General features: G+C 46.4%; 1 protein-coding gene across 2 annotated transcripts in view; it reads right to left on the reverse strand.

Moving 5' to 3' along the window:
• LOC112229823 (poliovirus receptor-like) overlaps positions 1 to 19,906 on the reverse strand; it is an 80,639-nt gene extending 60,733 nt beyond the window's left edge. Inside the window, exon 1 of one of the 2 annotated variants that reach the window (XM_024395902.2) lies at positions 19,493 to 19,902. In XM_024395902.2, the coding sequence (XP_024251670.1) occupies positions 19,493 to 19,580 (88 nt within the window). In that variant the 5' untranslated portion in view covers positions 19,581 to 19,902. Of the gene's footprint in view, positions 1 to 19,492 lie in introns of both variants that reach the window. The other variant, XM_024395901.2, reaches the window with a different exon arrangement.
• Positions 19,907 to 23,535: the final 3,629 nt, after the last annotated feature.

Below are 23,535 nucleotides of genomic sequence, written 5' to 3' on the forward strand. Positions count from 1 at the left end.
TATCCCTCTCTTCTATACAAACACACAAGGCACACCTTAACATGGGCAGAGCACAAACACACACCGTGCAGGGACAAAGACACACCTCGCAAAGATAGACACGGACACGCACACGCACACGCACACGCACGCACTCAGAGGGACACACACTCAGAGTGCCTCCAGCTGTTTCCCCCGGACTCTCCTGTCGATCGGACAGACACTAAGCAGACTGATCCTCTCAACTCTACTGCCGGCGAGCTCTCTCGCTCTCCAATTCTCCCTTTCTCTCCCGCTCTACCTCCCTTCTGTTCAGCCCCTCCGCTCCCCCCCGTTCTCTCTTCATCTCAAGGTCAAAGTAGCGCTCTCTTCTCTGCATTCCCCAATCCCTCAGTCCCCATCTCTCTCTCTCATCTCCACCACTTTGCTCCATGTCAGTGTGCCCCTCTTCATCCACCGCCCTTCTGCGTTGCTTCCTTTTATCTCCCAGGGTCTCAAGTCGTCTCCCTTTACCTCCAATGTCCCGTCACGTCGTTCATTCCCTCTTAAGACTCTCTCCTGCTTGTACACACCGACTCACTTTCTCCCCCCTCTTTGTGCCGTTCTGCTACCTTGTTCATTTTTCTATTCTGCCCGACTGTCCTTGTAAAAGGGAGGATGGTGATATGTATGGAGTGTGTGCACAAGCTATATAAAGAGAAAATGAAAAAGATTCAAATGTGTGTGTGTGTGTGTGAGAGAGAGAGAGAGAGAGAGAGAACTGGCGATTGCAAGATCTGCACAGCATACAGTGTGTTCCACTCAGAGTGAATCCTCCTCCCAGAGGACCCAGAGTGGTTCAGTAGCCATGCATCACGTCTGTGAAACGTCTCTCCAACCACACGGCTACAGCTCCACTCCCCAGCCCTCCTGTGATAAATGTATGTGGGCCTCAGCGCTCCCTCTCACAAACCTGCTAACATACCCCCATCTACATACAGACAGGAAACAAGAGAGTCATTTGGCTAGAGATACACGCTTATCAAACATGCATGAATGTGGACGTAGGATATGTACATCTTCGTACTTCTATATACAATTATTTGATCATTCCTCTTCACAAAAGCCCAAAACACAGCCCTGCAGCCTTGGCGCTCCATTCTGCCCAGTTAATAATTCATCCGTCTGGTTAAGAGGAGAGAGCGCTCCCTCTTAAATTATTGACAAGCAACATCTACACTGCACCTGACCAAGGGGAGGAGGACTAAACAGATGGGGAGGAGGAGAGGGTGAGGGTGCAGCAGGAATGAAATGAGAGAAGGGGTGGGGGGGGTAATAGGTGGATTGGGGGAGTATGCAGAGTTTCCCCATTATTTCAAAGCCTCGTCGATGCCGTGTTGCCACGGACTCCACTGCTTCGGTCACCGGGGGCCGCAATATTAATTTGAGAGCCATTAGAGTCAGTCGCTTGTCTGCCGGCACACAGCACACAGGTAGCACACAGGAAGTTAATGAGTGAATGGAACAGAGGCAGCGCAGGGTGAACGTCAGCTGACAGAGAAAAGCACTTAAGGCGAATTAAGTCCAGGTGACTTTGTCACACGTCAACGATCGTCTCTATTAAGAGTGGTCAACGACAAGCCCGACCCCGCCCACGTAAATGTCTTTGATCGAGGTCTGTTGAAAGAATGGACGTCACGCCTTCCTTACGTCCTTGCAACAAATACGAAAGGGAAAAGATATGTAGGAGCTGGAGAAATGGGAAGGGAGAAGTCCTTTGTGCACATTTGACATTGTTTGGACAATGACTTTTTTTTCCTGTGGTGGGGATGAACCTAGATATTCCCTATTACCACATGTCAAAGCCATAAAGAAAAGCCACACCACCACAATTACAGGGCACCCACACCGGTTCCTTTGCCAGAAATCCCAGACTATGGGCTCAAAGTCCCACAATCCATCCAAAAATGACACTTCCCAGAATTCCACCTTGGCTTTACATGATTTTGAATTAAGAAAAAGAAGAGAAAAAAAAGACATTGTATTGTCACATACACTGGATAGGTGCAGTGAAATGTGTTGTTTTAACGAGTGTTTGTCAACTATGGCAGTGTTTCCCAAACTCGGTCCTGGGGACCCCAAGGGGTGCACGTTTTGGGTTCTCATCAAGCTTTGATAATTTGAAAATCAGCCGTGTCGCTCTAGGGCAAAAACAAAAACGTGCACCCCTTGGGGACAGAGTTTGCGACATGCTGCTCCACGGGCTGCCGTGAAATGTATATCTGTCACGTGCCGGAGAAAATAACTATCTGGATAGGGATTAAAGTCAGCGTTTTAGAAGGGTATTTATTCCTGAATCTACATTTAATCTTATAACTAGAAATATGGGGAATAATAAACTTGCTTTGCGAGGGTGAGAAACAGATCAGGGTAGGGGAAGGTTGGGTGGGGGTTGGGCTCCATTTACAGTCAATCATCACATTAAGAAAACCACCCAGGAGGAGAAACGTAGAACTACATTAAGGGTAAGAGACTTATCCACTAGAATGAAAATAGGCAGCTTAACCCAAGTACAGTTGAAGTTGGAAGTTTACATACACCTTCGCCAAATACATTTATACTCAGTTTTTCACAATTCCTGACATTTAATCCAGGTAAAAATTCCCTGTTTTAGGTCAGTTAGGATCACCACTTTATTGTAAGAAAGTGAAATGTCAGAATAATAATAGTCGAGATGATTTATTTCAGCTTTTATTTCTTTCATCACGTTCCCAGTGGGTTAGAAGTTTAAATACACTCAATTAGTATTTGGTAGCATTGCCTTTAAAAATTGTTTAACTTGGGTCAAATGTTTCAGGTAGCCTTCCACAAGCTTCCCACAATAAGCTGGGTGAATTTTGGCCCATTCCTCCTGACAGAGCTGGTGTAACTGAGTCAGGCTTGAAGGCCTCCTTGCTCACACACGCTTTTTCAGTTCTGCCCACACATTTTCTATAGGATTGAGGTCAGGGCTTTGTGATGGCCACTCCAATACCTTGACTTGGTTGTCCTTAAGCCATTTTGCCACAATTTTGGAAGTATGCTTGGGGTCATCGTCCATTTGGAAGTCCCATTTGTGACCAAGCTTTATCTTCCTGTTTTGAGATGTTGCTTCAATATATCCACAATTTTCATGCCTCATGATGCCATCTATTTTGTGATGTGCACCAGTCCCTTCTGCAGCAAAGCACCCCCACAACATGATGCTGCCACCCCCGTGCTTCACGGTTGGGATGGTGTTCTTCGGATTGCAAGCCTCCCCCTTTTTCCTCCAAACATAACGATGGTCATTATGGTCAAACAGTTCTATTTGTGTTTCATCAGACCAGAGGACATTTCTCCAAAAAGTTTGCTGTTGTTCTTTGCTGGGATTGATTTGCACCTTTCGCACCAATTTCGATCATCTCTAGGAAACAGAACGCATCTCCTTCCTGAGCAGTATGACGGCAGTGTGGTCCCATGGTGTTTGTACAGATGAACGTGGTACCTTCGGGCATTTGGAAATTGCTCCCAAGAATGAACCAGTCTTGTGGAGGTCTACAATTCTTTTTCTGAGGTTTTGGCTGATTTCTTTAGATTTTCCCATGATGTCAAGCAAAGAGGCACTGAGATTGAATGTAGGCCTTGAAATACATCCACAGGTACACCTCCAATTGACTCAAATTATGTCAATTAGCATATCAGAAGCTTCTAAAGCCATGACATAATTTCCTGTAATTTTCCAAGCTGTTTAAAGGCACAGTCAACTTATGTATGTAAACTTCCGACCCACTGAAATTGTGATACAGTGAATTATAAGTGAAATAATCTGTTTGTAAACAATTATTGGAACAATTACTTGCGTCATGCACAAAGTAGATGTTAACAAACTATAGTTTTGGCAAGTCTGTTAGGACAAGAAATTTGTGGTTGAAAAACGAGTTTTAATGTACCTAAATGTAAACCTAAATGTATGTAAACTTCAACTTCAACCGACTTCAACTGTATATATTACAGACCGATCACTCTTCTGAACACAGATGAAAAGATCCTGGGAAAGGTTCATGTAAATACATTTGAGGAAGGTCCTTGGAGGAATAATTAGTCCTGCTCAGACTGGGTTTATTTCATACGGCATTGTTACAGTTCAGCCAGAAAGCCATTAAAAACAGGTGATTAACATACTGCGGGTTGTTCTAGACTCATCCGCTCAATTGCCTGGTTATTGATTTTGTACAGTGGTCTTATCTGGTAGCCTCTGTAAACTGTAGTACTCCATCAGGGGGGAATCTTATTTTTCTTTTACCTTTATTTAACTAGGCAAGTCAGTTAAGAACAAATTCTTATTTTCAATGACGGCCTAGGAACAGTGGGTTAACTGCCTGTTCAGGGGCAGAACGACAGATTTGTACCTTGTCAGCTCGGGGGTTTGAACTTGCAACCTTCCGGTTGCTAGTCCAACACTCTAACCACTAGGCTACCCTGCCACCCCAATAACAGCGAGGAATAACAGCGTGAACCACCGAGGACAGAATACCCCGCACCGCAGATGTTGGCCTACGTCGGTTGCGTTTTCTTTTAAGTAAGCGGGCACAAAATGCAGCTCAAATATTGCGCAATTGCCCCCCCCAACCTAGCATAGTAGTGGGTGGGAGGCCATCAACGGCTTGTAAACGATGTGGATTCAAACAGCAGCTGATTCACTCCAGGCACTGGGCTAGCCCTAATGAAGATACTTTCCCTGTTTTGCTCCAGTCAACCCTCAACTGCTTGAAATGATGATGATACCATCGGTTAGCTAGCTGAACACCAGGAAACTACTGTATTGGCACACTACGACCCTGAATGGGAGGCAACATGCAGCGAGTGCACTACTCAACGGAAACGACCTCCGTTCGAACTCCAGACGGCAGTCAACGGCCGCACACCATTTCTGCCAATACAGCAAACCTGACATGCACTGCACAGTGTTTTCATTGACGCGCCTTAGGTATAGATTTGGTGACGTTAGATATTTAGAACCGCAGCAAGGACATTGTCGTGAGGGTAAAACAGCGGTTCAGGATTTCAGTTGCGTCAGAGCCAACCTGGTAGAGGTTTCTCTCGGCCGTGTGTCAGGAGTTTTCACTCTGGGCCGGTAAATCACAAACATGCGGGTCGTGAAATAATGCCGGCTTTGTGATTTAAGTCCTCAAATTAGGGGTCTTGCTGCTTTTAGCCCTATTTGGCGATTCACACCGATAAAAAAAAAAATCTCTGGCTCCTGGGCTGGGGCCGGGCTGCTCTCTCTCCCGTTGATTACATTCATATCTGGCTATGCTCTGATCCCTGGATTTCCCGGATCGGGGGCACAATCTGTCAGGTTGGGAAGAAAAAAACATAACAGGAGAAATCTAATTAAATAGCATCAGTTCCTTGGGCTAAAATATACTCCTCGTGTCGAGCACCTGTGAACGAGACGGTAGAAGTGTCCTTTTCACCTCGACTCCAATAAAACAGACGCGACTGGCAGGTCATAAAGCTGCAGTCACTTCTTCCTCAATAAAAGGACAGATACGATTGCTTAGATCACCGTGGCCAAGGTCCCTGGATGTCACAGTCCAGCTGATCACACTATGCACCTAAATGAGGTGGGGCGTCAAGAGTCCACAAATTCAGTTTTGGTTTCTGGTGACTCTCTGGCCACAACAAACGTCTTAACTTTCGTCTCAGTTCCATCTGTATAGCAATCCTAAACTCTCACACACACACACACACACACACAAACACACACACACACAGACACAGACGAGATATTGTACCAGTGCCCTTCAATGAAAACATATCAAAATGTCCTTGGGGGAGATTAGTCTGGACGAGAGACTGTACAAATCCCTCCCCTCTCTCCGCAACAATATCAATATTTTCATGACTCAATCAAGCCAACCGTAAACAAGTCGTAAACAGAAGGTAATTCGATCCCCAACCCAGATCCTGATTTCCAGGAACGCGTGGTCGTCAGGGAGATGTGATGGAGTCAGTGTGGACGAGGCGAAGCAGCTGTGAAGCTGAATAACAGCTGTTCTTTCTCAGTCACACATCTGGTGACAGCCCGCTCATCACAGAGCAGACAGACTGCCACGGGTGGATGGATGGGGGGGGGGGACAGACTCTAGGCATGTAGGCCTATACAAGGATGGATAATCGCATATTAAATTTAACATATTTGCAAAGCTATTATTCTATTCTCAATAGCAATGACAAAGATATGCCTTCACATACAGATGATCACGTGTGAGTACATAATCTGAGGTAGGGCAGTTTGACAGTGTCGATATGACGACCAGTGAAACTAAAGTACAAGGTTGAAGAACGCCTCTTAAATGTACAAGACTACAGGTTTGAATGGAGAGCTGGTAGGTATGCTTCGAGAACATTCTAATTCCAAACAGGCTTCTCCCCAGGAAACCTTATCACTTGCTAAGCCCCCCGTCTCTCTTCACTCCGCCTCCCTTCAGTCCCATCCACTGCGTCTTTCAGTCTGTCCTTCCTCTCGGTCACTTGCTTTCGTGTTTCCCCTCTCTCTACACCACATCAGTCTCCACCTCAAAAGACAAAACAGGAAATACCCCGCCAAGTCTGGAGAATATCCATCCATCTGCATTTCTTTGAACACCTTGCCAAGCCTCTGTCACAGCACAGATAAGGCATGCAAAGCGATCATAAACGTGACAGACACACGCACAAACAGAATAACAAGGTTATATGGCTGCTCAAACCATATACCCACCGGACAGTTTATTAGGTACACCACCCCGTTCAACGAAAATGAATCGCTCCTACAGACAGTGAGTCACGTGGCCCTGGCTTGCTATATAAAGCAGGCAGACAGGCCTGTTTACTGTTCAACTTGAACGTTAGAATGGGCAAAACAAGTGACCTAAACGACTGGGTGTGGTATGATCGTTGGTGCCAGGTGTGCAGGATCCAGTACCTGCGAAACGGACAACCCTCCTGGGCTTTTTACGCACGGCAGTGTCTAGGGTTTACAGAGAATGATGGGACATACAGAACATCCAGTCAATGCCAGTCCTGTGGGCGAAAACAGCTCGTTGATGAGAGGTCGAAGGAGAATGGCAAGAATCGTGCTAGATAAGAGGCAGGCCACTGACAGACAAATAACGGCACAGTACAACAGTGGTGTGCAGAACGGCATCTCAGAACGCACAACTTGTCGGTCCTTGTCACGGATAGGCTATTGCAGCAGACAACACCGGGTTCCATTCCTATCAGCTACAAAACAAGAAGAAGCAGCTCCAGTGGGCACGCAATCACCAACACTGGACAACTGAGGAGTAGGAAAACGTTGCCTGGTCCAACAAATCCCGGTCCATGTTGCATCATGCTGATGGCAGAGTCAGGATTTGGCGTAAGCAGCATGAGTCCATGGCCCCATCCTGCCTGGTGTCAACGGTACAGGCGGTCGGCGGTGGTGTAGCGCCGTCCAATCTGCAGCAACTGCGTGATGCCATCACGTCAGCATGGACCAACATCCCTGTGGATCGTTTCCGACCTATAATACATTCCCCGGACCCGGCACTAGATGGGTGTACCTAATAAACTGGCCGGTGAGTGTACACAGTCACTGTGGTCTACCAAGGTCTTTACCCTGTCTGATTTTAACATAAACATCCTCACATAAAAATACCAGTGAAGCGGTGCTCTCCACATTCACCCACCTTTTTTTGGGTAAATGGGTATCAGTTTACAGAGTCAATGGAACTTGACCCCTTTTCATGTAGCAGCATGTTTCACCACTATGACCGTGGGACTGATTTCTCACATTCATCAAAAACCAGGGCAGAAAGAAAAAGAACGCTAAAACAAACTGGTCAGGAAACTCAGGTGGGTCTATTTTCTGTGTGGTCTAACATGCTAGTCTGGCCAAGGTCTGTGAGCTGAGCAAATGGCTGCACGCCGCGGTGAGGTCTTCAGAGGAAATACCCATGATGCGAAAAATTGTGTTTTGTTATTCTCCCGGTTTTATCTTGGTATGTTTATTTGGTAACCGAGGTCCACGCCGAACAACTGAGCCGTCCCTCTACCCACTCAGCACTCTACCCTAATCACCTGACTCACGGATAGAGATGCACAGGGTGTGTGGAGTCTATCCATTTCACTGTCAGCTGGATCAGTAGCTCGGCACCGATACAGCTCAATTCAATTCTAACCAATGAGGGCGGTAGAAGAACCCTTGCATCATTTGAATTTACTGATGTCGATTCACAGGGCGTTTTGAGTCCCTCCATTTCAGTGTCAGATGAGTACATCTGAACAGATTGCCGCTCAGTTCCGACGATGCGAAATAGCCCCCCGACTCTCCCCACTGGCTTCTGTGGAAATCTCCCACGCCAGGCCTCCCCATTCATCATCACCCCAGTCTCGCCCCTCTCTGATGTGCTCTCCCAGAGTACAGACCTTCATCACTTCAGCTCATTAAGGAGAACCGAAGACACCTTCCCTGTCAGCTTAGCACTCCCCCCTCCCCCGGTCTTCGATTACATTACTTATGAGGCCACCCCACCTCTCTGCCTTCTGTTCCGCCCTCCATCTCAGTGACAGATCATCTCCTCTGTTAAGGCAGTTCAATTCCCTCCATTATCTCTCCCTTCTCAGACTCCTTCCTTTCGTCTGCTGCGGTCGTTTCGCTCTTTCCTGCTGTTCTTACTCGCTGTTACCATTCACCCCATTCTGGTTCTTCACGCAACTCCCTCCACCTCTTTCTTTTCCCTCCATTTCCTCTCCTCTGATTTCTTCCTGTCAGATCTCCCTATTCATCAACACCTGTGTGTCGTTATCCCAGTGGGTAAATAGAGGCAGATTGCCCGACTGTTTTTCCTATGCACAGTTTCGAATTCAGCCGAGCATCCTCCGATCCAAACCTACACCACAGTATGAAGCGCCGTACTTCTGATTCCGGGTCAGCTGTTATGGACACCTCGTCAGGAGGAAGCCTGCGTGGCGAAACAAGGCCTCCGCTCGGGCTCCCGGTGTGATCGCTAATTAGGCGCACGCCAGCCTGTTCCTGTTAACTCCAGCACGGTCCCCCCCTACAGTGTCCCTGGAGTGTAGGTACTGTCTAATGAAGTTCTGTAGCCATCACGGCTAATGGAGCCGTCACAATGCTTATTCCAACAGTGCCGGAGCATGGACCCTCTCCAGCATTCGCTGCCTTAGCCGATGGGAGGCGGCACCGCGGCACAGCTTATCTGGCAGACGACTAGAGTGACAAAGATCCAGAGTGACAGTCTGTGTGCGAGTGTGTCTGTCGGGGTCAATGGCAGCGGTGTCACAGGAGATTCGTAGCGATATGATGACACATTAGCCCACATTTGTTCTGGAAGGAAGGAGTGTTCGCTGAGCGATACTACACTCGCACTGAGACGGTGGCCCAGGATAGAGTGACTGTTCCATTCACAGTCATTCAAAGTGTCTGCCCCGAGACGCCAAATTGGCTCTCTTGTTCCACTACTACCCCAATGGTAACGAGCTTGGCGGAGGCGGCGTGCCATTCACTGAGGTTTAACTCATTGTTGACTTTACGTTGAACTTAATCTGTAATCTCTTAACCATTTTATCTGCAGGCTGACCGCACTAACGAAGAATGGAATGCCAGAAATGGTCACTTCATGTTGGTCGCGCTGATGGAGGGCCCATTGCATTCCCTCCCTCACATTTGCTCTCCTTCACTTCCCTCCCGTTCACATCTGAATAAATAAACATGGGGTGGAGGTGTGGGAAAGTAGGGCACTTCAACCTGGATGTGATGTACCAGCCTCTCATTTGCAGAGAGAGGACAAGGAAAGACAGTGTACGTACACACACAGAGAGAGAGACAGACAGAGAGAGAGACAGAGAGGTGTTACTGCGAATTGGAGCAACTATGTGAACACTAATTATCTACTGAGATGCAGGAGAGGCTTCAACACAGGGGGAAGGAGAGATTGAGAGCATGTCTGCTAAAGAGGGGAATGGTTTGAAAAAGGCAAATAATCAGGCAGTCTGTGCCAGAGTGAGCTAAAGAATACAATATAACATAAGACATGGAGGGCTGGGTTTAAGAGGTAAACTAACAGTAGATGGAGGGCTGGGTTTAAGAGGTAAACTAACAGTAGATGGAGGGCTGGGTTTAAGAGGTAAACTGACAGTAGATGGAGGGCTGGGTTTAAGAGGTAAACTGACAGTAGATGGAGGGCTGGGTTTAAGAGGTAAACTGACAGTCACTGAGTCAAGGGAAGTGGAGAGGTGCCCTGAGAGGGGAGGTGTAGAGACACAGAGAGCGAGGGAGAGAACAGGGGAGGTGGGGGCGAGAGAGAGAACAGGGGAGGAGGGGGGGGCGAGAGAGAGAGAACAGGGGAGGTGTAGAGAAAGAGAGAACAGGGGAGGTGGGGGGCGAGAGAGAGAGACAAAGCGGAAGGGGAGCGTTTCGACATGAAGACAGGGGGTACAGAAGGGCCACATTTCCACAAAGTACATTAATCTATGCCGGCTTAAGTATTTCATTTGAGGGCGAAAACGTTCCTGTGGGCATGACATGCAGGCACCGTGCCCCTCCTCCTTTACTCTTCTGCTCCCTCCCAAGGCGGTGTCTATTTAAATCGGGGAGTGTCATAGCTCTAATCGCGGCTGGCGTCACAGTCTCCTCTTCCCCTCATCCCTCTGTCTGCTCACAGCCGGCAGCATGTTTAGCCCGTCTCTGGGAGAGAGCAGGAGAAAAGAGAGGGAGAACAGAGAGGGAGAACAGAGTGGGAATAAAGTAGTCCCTCTGCCCCGGAGCGTCGGGCCTAGTGATGATGATGAATTAATGAAAATCGCTGACAAACTCTTGGGCTGCAAACGAGTGTAAGCACACGCAGAGGGGACGTGACGAAGGGCAAAAAAAGCAAAAAGCATTGCGTCTGGATAAAGGAATGAATAGAGTTGGGCCGCAGCCAACCGGGCGGCGCCTGAGGGGGTTTGGGGGATACTCCGGGGAGATGATTCCAGAGGCAGAACGTGGACGCATGCCCAGAATACCCCCCCTTCAGCTCCCCAAAATACTGGCACGCGCTGCGCCCATGCACACAGAGTAATCATAAACACAGCTCGGTTGCACCGCGAGGCCCCAATAAAGGGGGGGACCGGGGAAGGAAAAAGGCCCTCGGGGGACCGCGGGGTGGTTTTTAGTTCAGGGGAGGTCTTCAGCAACACGCACTAATGCTCTCCACAGGCAGAATGTGCAGCGATACGGCAAATAGCAAAGCTGGACAGAATTATTATTATTTTTTATTTTTTTCCATAGGTCTTCACTCATCCGGTTTCTTCAGCGACAACTCCAAGGCACAAACCCCCTCAGAGTATTCTGCATCACATTCTCCTCAGGTTTCTCCTGTCATCGTCCTTTCTCTGTCCAAGGGAGATACCGGCGCCCACTCCACCGTTACCTTATCCTGTCTGACCTCCGTTGACCTCTATCTGGTATGTGTCACCGTCTTCTCTTCCCACACACAGAGAGCGGTCTGATTCGACCCCACAGCTCAATACTGTTAAGGCTCCATTAAGACTGGAAACCATTCGGATTTAGCACCAGGTTCCTCACTGAGAGGAGAGAAAAAACCATGGTCGGCTCTTCTAATCTGGTGGCAATTCTCATCCTGGGTATGTAATTAGCAACTGAGTGGAAAAGGTCACGAAATTCAGGGCCTTTTACCAGATGCAAGGAAATAAAACCAAAGATTGTTGGACGACTGCGCGGGTTTGGGAAGTCCCTTGGGATTGCGTTGTCGGCCTCGACTTCGTCGGTGCACTATCATTAGCAGCATTGTTATTTCCATACATTAACAGGGCGGCTTAAATATGTTTGTTTTTTCTCCCACCCACATGAATAACATTTCATTCTCCACAGTCGTGCTGGCCTTGAGAGTTCAATTCGTGCTACGTTGCTCTTACAGAACTGTCCTTGTGAAAAGAAAGTGAAGTACTACGCATCCTGGCTCTCTTACCTATTGACGATACCGCTTCACAAACATGGTGTCTACTAAACCAGGTCCAGCCCGAGTTCCTGTCGCTACAGTAAATTCTAGATATAGATGTTCCGTGCCACAAGGACCATTGTTGGAAACTGAATCTCATCGGAGTGAAGCCCACTTGTCTTTCACGCCATAATGGAAGAACATTTACACAAGGTCTAATGATCGCGGCGGCAGGCTGGGGGACGGGGGGGGGGGGACGCAACAAACAGCGACTGTCTAATGGGGTCAAAACCCCAGCAAAGTAGCTATTCACCTCCATTCATGAGTGGCAAAAAAAAAAAAAAAAAAAAAACAGGCGTCTCCTCTCTGGAGTGCCGTTTTCGCAGGATAAAACACAAAAGAGAGCCACTTAAAGGTTGATCTGGATCCAGATTTTTATTTGATTTTATTTATCATCAACGAATCCCAAGGGCTACAGTTCGGGGCAGGGGAAAACAGATCCCAGAACAGCAGGAGAGCTCGTCTCGTACAGGTTCGACACTCAGGCTTCAAAAGGGACTCTCTCTCTCTCTCTCAATACTCTGTCACAGTAATGGTGGGAGGGAGAACATTCGCAATCTATTCCGTCTGGAGAGGCCAGGGCTCCATTTTTCCAGGTAGACTACATGATGAATAGGACAGCAGATGACCTGTCACACAGTCCACGGCGCAGGGCTTTGTGGACTTCTGAAGGCAGGAGGGCAAAGGGCACCAGGCAGGAAGTCGTACCTGCAGGACAGGTCAGTCTAGGTCCTCCGGGTCATCTTTTAAAAATGTCCGCTCAGTGCAGACACACCCTATATCCACAGTGCAATATACCCCTCCCCCCTACTAAAGTCTGCAGTCTGAGTCAGGCAGCAGTAGGGGTTCTGAGAAGCTCTGACACGCCACGTTAATTAATCATCAAACGCGACACTGCAATTAGTCTGTGCTACATTGTTCTGATTTATGGTGCAAAGACAATGTTTGAGCTGGCATACGTTTTCAGGCAGAAGAAATACTTTTTTTTTATATCTCTTCATTCATTATGAATGGGGAGACGCATCATCTTGGCTACGGGTCTAAGTGCTGAAAAGAGGCACGCTATTGAAAATCCTTTTTTGTGTTGTTTAAAATAAATATTAATTGTACGAGGAAATAGATTAGATTAGCAAACACAGACCAGCGAGAACAGCGAATGAACAAACAATACTAACTGTAATCATCTTTGGTCGTTATGGGGTGTCAACTGCAGGGGCCTTTTCTCAGTGAACTCTCTCTCCCTGAGCACACACAAACACAGCATTGAGAGGGAACAGCGAGGACAATGTAGAGCGAGACAGCTGCAACATCACGGATGGGGGGGGTCCTTAGGGGAATATAGTTGAAATAAGCACTTCTTCCAGCCATTTGTACTATGATATCTGGGTTCAACAACTCAGGCTGAAAATCATGTGTCAGAATGACAGGAGCAGACAAATAATCTATGGCAGAACTGGGAAATTCGAGAACGAGATATGGAGGGCGAGTAGCGCCTTCTCTTAGATATTATCTCACTATGTACATAGTTTGGCAAAATCAGGGCATATTGAACAAGACAAGACGGTAAACTCTAATTGAATTGAGCAGGGGGGGAGAGGAAGAGGAAGTGAGACGGTCCAACTAATCTGCTCTGCTGTGTCTGGACTCGGGGCGGGGGGAGGTGTGCAGAGGAATGGCGTGAAAAGATGAGAGAGAGAGAGAGAGAGAGCGAGAGAGAGAAAGAGCAGGGATGGATAAGGAAATGGTGGCTGGAGAGGCCGAGCACAAAGAGAGAAAGATTGGACGTGGCGAGAGGTGGAGAGAGAGAGGGACACGGCAATAGATGGAGGCTTGTGGCCTCGGTCTGAGGGTCACCATTACAGATAAGCACTCAAATAAACATGACCATGCCTGACCCGCTCAGCCACCGAGTCAGCGAGAGATGGAGGGATTTCAGGGGGAAAATATGAAAGAGAGAAAGGATCAACGCAACAGAGAGAGCCATGGAGGGTGCCAGGGTTTCATCTTAGAGGACGGGCTTTAATGTGTGAGGGAGAGACAGAATGGGAGTGGGAGAAAGACAGAGGGCAGAAAGCCAATTTCGCTTTTCACAAGTAATCACGCTGGTAAGCCTTTTACAGGAAAAGAGAGCGAGACGTTTTTTTTAAAGTTTTTTTTTTTAGGACAGTGTCATTCCAGACAGCATTTCTCAGCACTGAGCAGACACTCAGCAGACTGTGGGGCTTGCTGAACATCAACAATAAAACAATCAATAGAAACCAATTCCTGCTATCGAGGCACATTATGCCTGGCTGGAGCATAAATTCCTGGGAAAATGTTGGATGAAACCTATCATTCACCTTTGAGCGGGCCAAGGAATCTGTTGCATGCCTGAAAGGCACAAGTTAACACCTTCCCGTTATTCACTGATTACCTGGTCGCACTTTGAACAGAGAGTAGGAGACGTGAAAGAGAAAAGATTGAGCACACGCTATTGTTATTTACTGCTGCTTTATTTGTTTATTATTATTATATATATATATATATATATATATATATATATATATATATATATATATATATATATATATATATATATATATATATATATCTTTATTTATTATGGGGTTCTTAAAAACCTCATTGTTAATAATTATATTTTTTTGGGGGGTTCTTAAAAACCTCATTGTTAAGGGCTTGTAAGTAAGCATTTCACTGTAAGGTCTACGACACCTGTTGTATTCGGCGCATGTGACAAATACAATTTGATTTTGTGAGAGAGAGAGAGAGAGAGAAGATGGAAGACAAAGAGGAAGGAAGGGAGGGATGATGAGCGTAAATGCAAGAGTGGAGATAGACAACAGTGAGGAGAGAGGCTGAGAGAGCGATTATGTTAAACAACCCCGCGAACCACCGTAATTGTGCCGTCTCGCTCCACTGGCCATATAAGGCAATGGGATGAGTGAGTGAATGGGTAACCTTAACCTGCATTGATTCAAAACCCTTGCTACAGTGCTTTCCAGACAAACAATATATTTGCTGTGGACGGAAACCACCGCATACACAAATACACACAAACAGTTGCCAATGAACTTGTGAACCTTGCTGCGAAACTAATCTGGAAATTCTTCAAATTCAGCCAGAAAGGCAGATAACCCCCAGCAGTGGCGATGCTTGCATTCTGATCACCAGGGGCGATGCGATGAGCGCCACACCATGTGACACACACCGACTGAGCGATAGCGACTGATGATGATGGAGGTGGGAGGCCTGCCATGTCTTCCCTTTGGCAGAGTCCAGCCTGCATCATCCGTGAGTCACAGACAGACAAAAACCTGAGCGGAGGAATTCATGCCATCCCCTTCAGTAATCCACCCAAACAAACAAGCTGGCCGGGGGGGGTTGGATAAGGAGGCGTAACGCGCGCCGTGGGAAAGCAGGCGCACCAACGACGGCGTTACTGCCAAGCCTTACATAGCACGCAGTCACCTTGGCTTGTTGTGGCGCTCCCCAGAATACGCCACTGGCGGTGGGTTATGTACTGCATATCAGCGGGTGAATACAACCAGAGTCAGTGTAGGGTCGCTGCCATTACCACGTGTTCTAGGTCGGTGAAATGGTACACACTAAAAGGCCTTAACCGTTTTCCCTCTACCGTGCAGTCATAAGCCTCGGACCCGTGTCTTCCTCCACAGTCCAAGGAGGGGGCCTCCCGCTCCCTCTGACACGCTCGGGGCGGCTGATTCCGAGAAAACCAGAAGCATTCTGACACTCAAAGGGGAGTGGCAGTGTTCACAGCGCAATAAACCCAGAAGCTATAAAAAAGTTCCAGGAATAGTGAGAGGTTGGCAATTCCCCCAAACGTGTCGAGTTCAATATGGAGGCTGGATGGTGTTATTCCGATCATTCTGTGTTCCAGTTGGATCAGATCATGCCCGTGTCTGATTAACTGTGTTCAGTGCCATGTGCTTGGATGATTCTGCCAGCCTCCTGTGTACGAATGTGTGATGCTGCAAACAGTAAGTCACCTTAGCATGTGCTCACATTTCCCACCCGTTTAAACCTTCTTAACTGTTTAAACATTTGTGTAGGCCTGGATTTTATACGCCAGGTACATCGGATTGGGCCTACTAGAAATGGCATGCAAAAAAATGTAACGGAGCATACTTGAAAAGAGAATGCATCTTATTAGCAACCTCTGCGGCAATCACTCACCCAGTGTGAAAACTGGGCGAATGTAAGTCCCCCCCCCCCCGAAAGTGATCACCATAGAAACCTCCCGCGCTATTAGGCTCTCGTCACATTTCTAAAACCCCCTGTCTGCACTGGAAATAGACTCAAGGGTTAAGACTGCCGGGCCTAGACATGCATGTCAGTTTCATTTGCCAAACCCACTGGAAAATGGAAGCAACATTTATTATGTTTTTGTTTGTTACCAAAAACAACATGGGGCATTTGCCACTAGTTGAGTAAAAAAAATATATATATATATATATATATTTTTTTTCGCTCAGAGTCATAAAAATGCATCCTGGCAAAAAATGCATATTTTCGTTTTTCCATGCATGTCATTTTATTCCATTCCATTTTTTGCTTGGATGCCTGGGGTTGAGGGAGCTGCACAAATGAAAATCAGAAGGTGAAGGAAGTGGTAATAAGATCTCTCGACAGGAAGCAACTAGATCCATTTGTGTTTAGTCCTCAAGTTCAAGTTGCCTATAGACTCAACAAAGGTGAACTGATACAAAAGCGGTGGAGAAACGTGATGGTGCTTTAGCTCCTGTTTGATCCGGACCAGAGACCGTCTATTCCACACCATAGAGGGGTTACGACCTCGACCGTAAAGACAAATCAGCATGTGTTTTTGTCATGCCTTTCAACAGCCAGACAGAGCGGTCCCCAGGTCTGCAGAGACCAAATGTCGTGATGAAGTGCTCGAAGGAAAGCACACTGAAGTGGCGAGGACAAGCATTGTGCTGCAGATGTCAGGCACAATTTTCAAATCAACCCCCGGAATTGCTGAGGGATATAAAAGTAATTAATACGGCTTGCACTGGCCCAGCGGAAAGAAAAAAATAATAATTATACTCTGTGTCTGTTTTAAATAGAGAAGTGCCGCGAATACATTTTCACCCCGACCCTGGCTGAGAGAGATGTTGGTGTGCAGAATGAGAATGACGTGTTTAACGCAGGAGAGTCGCATGGAGCCAAGTCATACATTCTGATTTAGGCAGAGGGCACATGGACGGGCGAGAGAAGAGTTGTTTTCCTAGCCCACTCAGAAATCCATCTCTTTAGCCTCCGTTTTATCTCAAACTGCAGGTGGGTGGAGAGGTTTTTGAAGACTGAAAAAAAAAAAATCTGTAGTTTATCCGCCACCATCTCGGTTGCATCAGCAAGAGGTATTGACCTAACCAACTTTCTGCAAACGATTTAGAAGTTACTCAATGGTGGAGAGGGTATTTATTCATGGCGTACACATCTCAATCGAATCTCATTACTCCTCCGTAAGACTACTCATGTATGATTCTACTTGCATTCGTTAAGTCACGGCATTTCTTCACCCATTTATGCGGGTGCAGTTCTATTCCATTTCTCTGTAAAATGATCTGGGTTATTCCACAGTAATCCTTGGAGACGGTTTACTGTTAATAAAAAAAAATAATTTAAATGATTTTCTTTTGATAATGCTGTGATAAGAGTTGGTTATTGTCTTTGAACACACCTGAAAACCTCTACATTCAAGAAGGAAACGGTGGATACAATTCCCCTACAGCGAGAGGCCTGATTTGGTTGAGCTGAGGACGTGCAGGGACTTTTTCGCAGTTTGAGTTCCCCACCCCCTCTGCCAGTCTCTGACAAACCAGACATATATAAACAATGGGGCCCAGAACTCAGGGGGGAGATGGAGGGGGTATTTGGGCCTTTTAATTCACCAATGACTAAAGCCTCTCCAACAAAGGGCCCGGACGGGAGCTGGAACACAGTCTGAAAATAGGCTAGAGAGAGAGAATGGGCATGCTGTGAAAGGGCTGGAATTGTTTTATGTTGGTGTGGGTATAGGATGGGGGAGTGTTTGTTATATTAAGTCTATTCGTGATGCTTTAAAATGTTGCTTGAGCTCTGAAATCGTAAACATTCAGAAATGGTTTCGCTTCAATTCATACCGTCAGGTCTTACCAAACTGACACCTGTTTGTAAGGATTTGTATGGACATAAAAAGAGCAAGTAGAATTCCTAGAGAACTGGAATATGCTTTGGGTTCCAAAAAAACACATGACAGCACACAAAACGGTTTTTTTTCTCACAACCCTGGCCTGAATTCAACACTTATCAAATAGAACACGAGCAACAGACACGATGGGACACCCCAATCCCCCAAATTCATGCCTGCCAGTAAAGGAGTATCAATCAAATCTATTTGACCTGTAAACCCATGCAAACCTCTACCCAGAAACTCATAATAACGATTAAAAGAATCCGGCTGCAGTAAATGTAAAGACAAATAGACTAGGGCTACGCAACACTGTGCATATGCACTGTGTGATCAACCATCAAATCCCTCAAAAGTCAAATAGCCCTAAACCCTAACAGGCTACAAACAAGACAGCTGTACTCTCTCAGGTCAAACACCAGTCCAACCGTATGTGACCTCGTGTTTTTTCCCCCTTCATATCCATGCTCAGGTTTTGATAGTTAGGCTTGCAGTCAATGCACTCTTTAATTGTGCTGTATGCAGGTGAGTTCTTGGATACATGACAATTGCCATTGTTATAAGGCTAAAACAAAGGAGTGTTGAGGGTATATGTAGTTGCCATCTTCCTTCGTATTTCATTCAGTTACCATCTTCAATTGTACAGATTTGGGGCTACGATAGAGGACACCACACAAAACGACCATTAACCATTCGTATTGGCTGACTGTTGTTGTACAGCAACACCCTGTTTCTCATTTTCTGACTTCATTTCTGCTCGTGTAAATGATCAGCTAGATCACTATTGTCTGAATGAAACGTGTTACCTGAACAGATCTGAGGAAACCAAAACAGACCAGAAGAAATCAACCGGGGGGGGATAGAAACGGAACATGCACACCGGCAAGGTGATTCAGAACAATCACACCTGCTGTCTAAGCGCTCTGAGAAATAAATACCCCGGGAGGCCACACCTTGCACGCATAACATGGTGTACCAAAACTCGGGACAAAAGGAACCTGGCGGTATTGTGTACAAGTCAACTTCCACAACAGGTCTTGAGAAATCCACCACAGTCACCCCTGAAATCGTGTATGACCGTGTGGGTGAACCACACAATGTGCATGCTTTTCACATGGGACGGTGGATGGCTCTATATGACACATGTCGGTTGCCGATACCGAACCTTTGAATGAACGTGACCCATAGTAACAGAGAAAGAACACGCAGAGAGCGGTAGGCTAATAAAATAACCTGAGATGACGGAATATAAGTAAATGTTCATGTTTCTTACCTTGAATAATCAGAAGGATCGCTGCTGTCACCAACAAACAGTTTTTCATTGGTGATGCGGGGCAATGTTTAGCGTATTCTCTCGCCATTCTAAAAAGACGGGGTGGACATGAAATCCCCACCACCACACCAGAACGCAATGAATATTCCTTGACTGATTTCTCAGGGGGGAAATCTAATAGGAATAAACCGCAAAACAGACCGGAGTCGGTAAGTTATGGGTACGGACCGTTTGCTCTTCAGTCCGACGTCTTATGTCCTCGATTTCAAATTACAGTGCCTCTTGACAGTCGCACAACAGCATTCAAAACCCCTCCCGGTGTGGTGCGTACAGGTAGAGGTCTACGGTGTTTGTTACTGTTGAACGGGAAGAAAGTCACAATAGTGTTCCACTCAGCATTCCCACGCATTCTGGGAGATTGAATGTGATGTCACAAAATCGTCACAATAAACCACCAAAGCGATCTGAGAAGTTAAGAAAATAAATGTGTCTCTAAAACTTCAACATAGGAAAGCATATAAACTATTTTTTTGTATTATTCCAATAGAGAACATTCTTTCTTATTCCACTGACCTATATGGTTTGTGGATAAATATAGGTCTCCATAGAGATCCATTTTCGCTGTCTTTTATATACATTTTTCCCTGTATGATATGGGATGAATGATATCACAGTAGTGGCCTACACAGTGGATAATTGGGCTATTTTGAGTGAGCGGCAACAAATGATTAATATGTACTGTATATGCTGAGACCACAGGTTGAAAGGCAGCATAGATAGATATCAAAATGCTTCCGTTAAATTGATCACCACCAACACTCATTACTATGAAGCATGCAATTCAGGAACGTCCTCAAAATAATATTTGCAGAACAAATATTAAGCTGTCCAGCTGTTTCATAAGATTTTGTCTTTCATTCAAATAAAATAAAAGTAAACCATTTTAGTCAGTTAGCAGGCGTTCTTATCCAGAGCGATTTACAGAATTGAGTGCATACATGTATTCATTTAAATCCTCTGTTGATCAAAGGTACTCACCAATAATATCAATAAGGGAAACTAGTCAAAAAAAAAAAGGAGCAGTTGACAATTAGTTGCTTGATTTTCATCATCAACAAGCTGCACAAAATGTGGTATTCAGTCTATTGATGATTATAGGCTGGTGTTGTTCGTCCTAACGTCATTTCTCAACTTGTATCCGAGATGTCACCTAATTTAAATATCTATGCATAAACACACCGTCATAACCTCCTTATGTATGTATGTCTGTATACATGTCGCTCAGAGGAGAATGTTGCCTCAGAATATGGCCCTGTGATTGGTACGGCCACAAGCTGTGAGATACTTTGCTATTAGCAGCTCATTATCATAGTGTTCACCAGCTGACTCACTGTCTTAGCAATACTCTCAATCAAATAATTAATAGTGGTGGAGCATCGAAAACCTTCTGTCCTCTAAACTAGTGACCACCCCGTGTGTGGGTGTACACAGCATACAAATCACCAACTACAGTGTGCCATCTGTTGTCAATTTGATGCAATTGCGGCCACATCCATCGCCTTGCGTTCAGGTCATCCTGGCCTTGACTCCTCAATCTCCTTCCAGGCAGGAATATAAATCAACTACCACCCCCTATCTGGCTGTCAGCTCAGACACCTATTGTGTTATTTACCCAAGATGCTTTGTTCCACCACTGGAGCTAGGCAAGCTAGCAAAGTGCTCTCTCCCTCATTGTTTCCTTTGTACAGGAGTCCATGAATTGTATATGTGGTCCTCCGTTTTCACTCCCATTCCAACAAGCCCCAAGGCCCATATGGTTGCCATCGGATTTGTGTGGATATAGATTTGTATGTTTTTCTAAGAGGGAAGGGAACCCGCAGGTTGCCAGATAATCTTTCAATCTACAAACATGTGGAGCGGTGGGCGAGAGGTGGCTGTCCATCACGATAAGGAGCCTGCTGACATGGCTGAGATTGGAGGTTGAACACAACAAACAGCAGGAGACCAGAGCTGAGCTGGATGCCATCATTGTGCCTGGGCAAAATGGAGGCAATGTTCACCATCACTCAACCAAGGGTCGATTGGGCTGGTCATGTCATCTGCAACATCTAGCCGGCACAAATGTAGGTTTAAAGGGTCTTAGTCAAAAATGATTCTTAACTTTAGCCCTGGGGTTAATTGGGCCTTTATTAGGGTTTGTGTTAAGGTCATCTCCATAGAGACCAAGTGGGGGGGAGCAACACAGTTATTACCTCCAACTACTGCTAGATATTGTCTTAGATGTGCTGGTGAACTTTAAACACTGAAGTAATGCACTGTTTCAACTAATAAAATGTGCCTTTCTGTCCCCAAAACTCTGCCAATTGTCTGAATGGCACCACTGATGGCTCAACCCAACATTCTGGAAGAAGGCCACTGTGACATGCAGACCAACAGAAAGACCATGCCTATAGTATCTCTGGAAAACAAACTGCCCATCTAAAATCTAATTTGGTAAAACCATGTCATCAAAAGAGACGACTACAGTAAATGCACCTGATGTTTGGAAGCCTCTTCCGTCTCCCCCTCTCTTGGCCCGACCATGTCCGTGCCATTTGAGAAATTGCCCCTGTGGCCAGAGATTGGCTCAGAGGAACCCGATTGATTAAACAAGCTGTCGCTTAATGCGATTGTGTGTCAGGCGGAGCGACACGTTTGCCCGCCGTAAGTCTTAGCCGCGGCGGCCTGCTTAATTTTGTTGAAGTGTTGATCTCACATCTCCCTCCTCCTCCCGCCATCTTTTCCCACCCCGTGATGACTTCCTTCGTCCCCCTTTCTTTTCATGCCATCATTAGAGTTGAACCCTCTCCCTTTCCCCTCCCCTATTAGCTGAGCTGTAGCTAAGTGTTGCTTCAGTAATGGTACTCCAAAGGAGCAGCAGATAGTTCTGTTCGCTTTAATTAAAGACATTAAAGGGCTGGAGAGACATGGAGCCCCGGGGAGGAAGGGTTCTCACCCCTCCTGAAGTACTCTCTCTTTCCTCCCCTCCCGCTCTCATTCTATCTTTCATTCTCTCCCGTCTCTCTCTCTCTCCCACTCTTTTCTAGTCTTCTTCTGCTATCTGTTTCTCTCTCGGTGTCTCCGCCACCTCATCCCTGGTGTTCTCCGACTCATGAATACCTTCATTAGTTTAGTACCGTGGACTTTGTTTACAGTTAATTAGTGTTTTCCCTGCTCTTTTATTTCCAGTACGCTTGTTGCCGGATTTAAGACGTTGTGTGGGTTTGAGTTTCAGGCACAAGGGTGGTAGCTGTGTTTTTGTGAATATATACTGAGGCCCTTGTGTGTGTGTGTGTGTGTGTGTGTGTGTGTGTGTGTGTGTGTGTGTGTGTGTGTGTGTGTGTGTGTGTGTGTGTGTGTGTGTGTGTGTGTGTGTGTGTGTTTGTCATTTGTCTCACCTGAAGTGTATACATTCATGTGACACACACAGAGAGGCTTTTGTCCTCGTGCTGAGAGAGCCTCTCCTAGAAGTTGTTGTTGCATCTGGTGCATCTTGTTTCTCCACATTTTGCCATTTTTTTTTACACGTTTCATTTGCATCTGTTCTGTTCCCTGTACGGTGTCGCTGGCCCCTGTTTGTGTGTCCGCTCATCCACTCCTCATCCACAATGCACAGCTCACACGCAAACACAATGGCAGGCAGGCGCTCTGATCGTCTCACATCCGCTCAACACTCCTCCATAAATAGAAAGCCGGCTCCCCAGGGGGAGAAAACAATGTTTGGAGGACAGATTAAAGGGGGGGCTCATTGAGGCAGGGGCTGGCTGGCTAGATGTGTGAGTCTGGCGAGATTGCCAGTCCAGTTTAATTTCCTCACATTCTCTCCCAGTGTGAGAGAGCCTGTGGGTTTTTACATCCCTTGTACTTGACACATGTCCGCTGCTTGGCCCCTCTGCCATTTTAAATAGCAGGCATTTTACTCCTATCACATATAGACTTAGCTAAAACAATTACTGAGAAGGGATTGAGACACGAATACTCATTTATGTAAGCAGCAGAGCGGA

This window comes from Oncorhynchus tshawytscha, linkage group LG31 (assembly GCF_018296145.1).
Source record: "Oncorhynchus tshawytscha isolate Ot180627B linkage group LG31, Otsh_v2.0, whole genome shotgun sequence".
Taxonomy (NCBI): domain Eukaryota; kingdom Metazoa; phylum Chordata; class Actinopteri; order Salmoniformes; family Salmonidae; genus Oncorhynchus; species Oncorhynchus tshawytscha.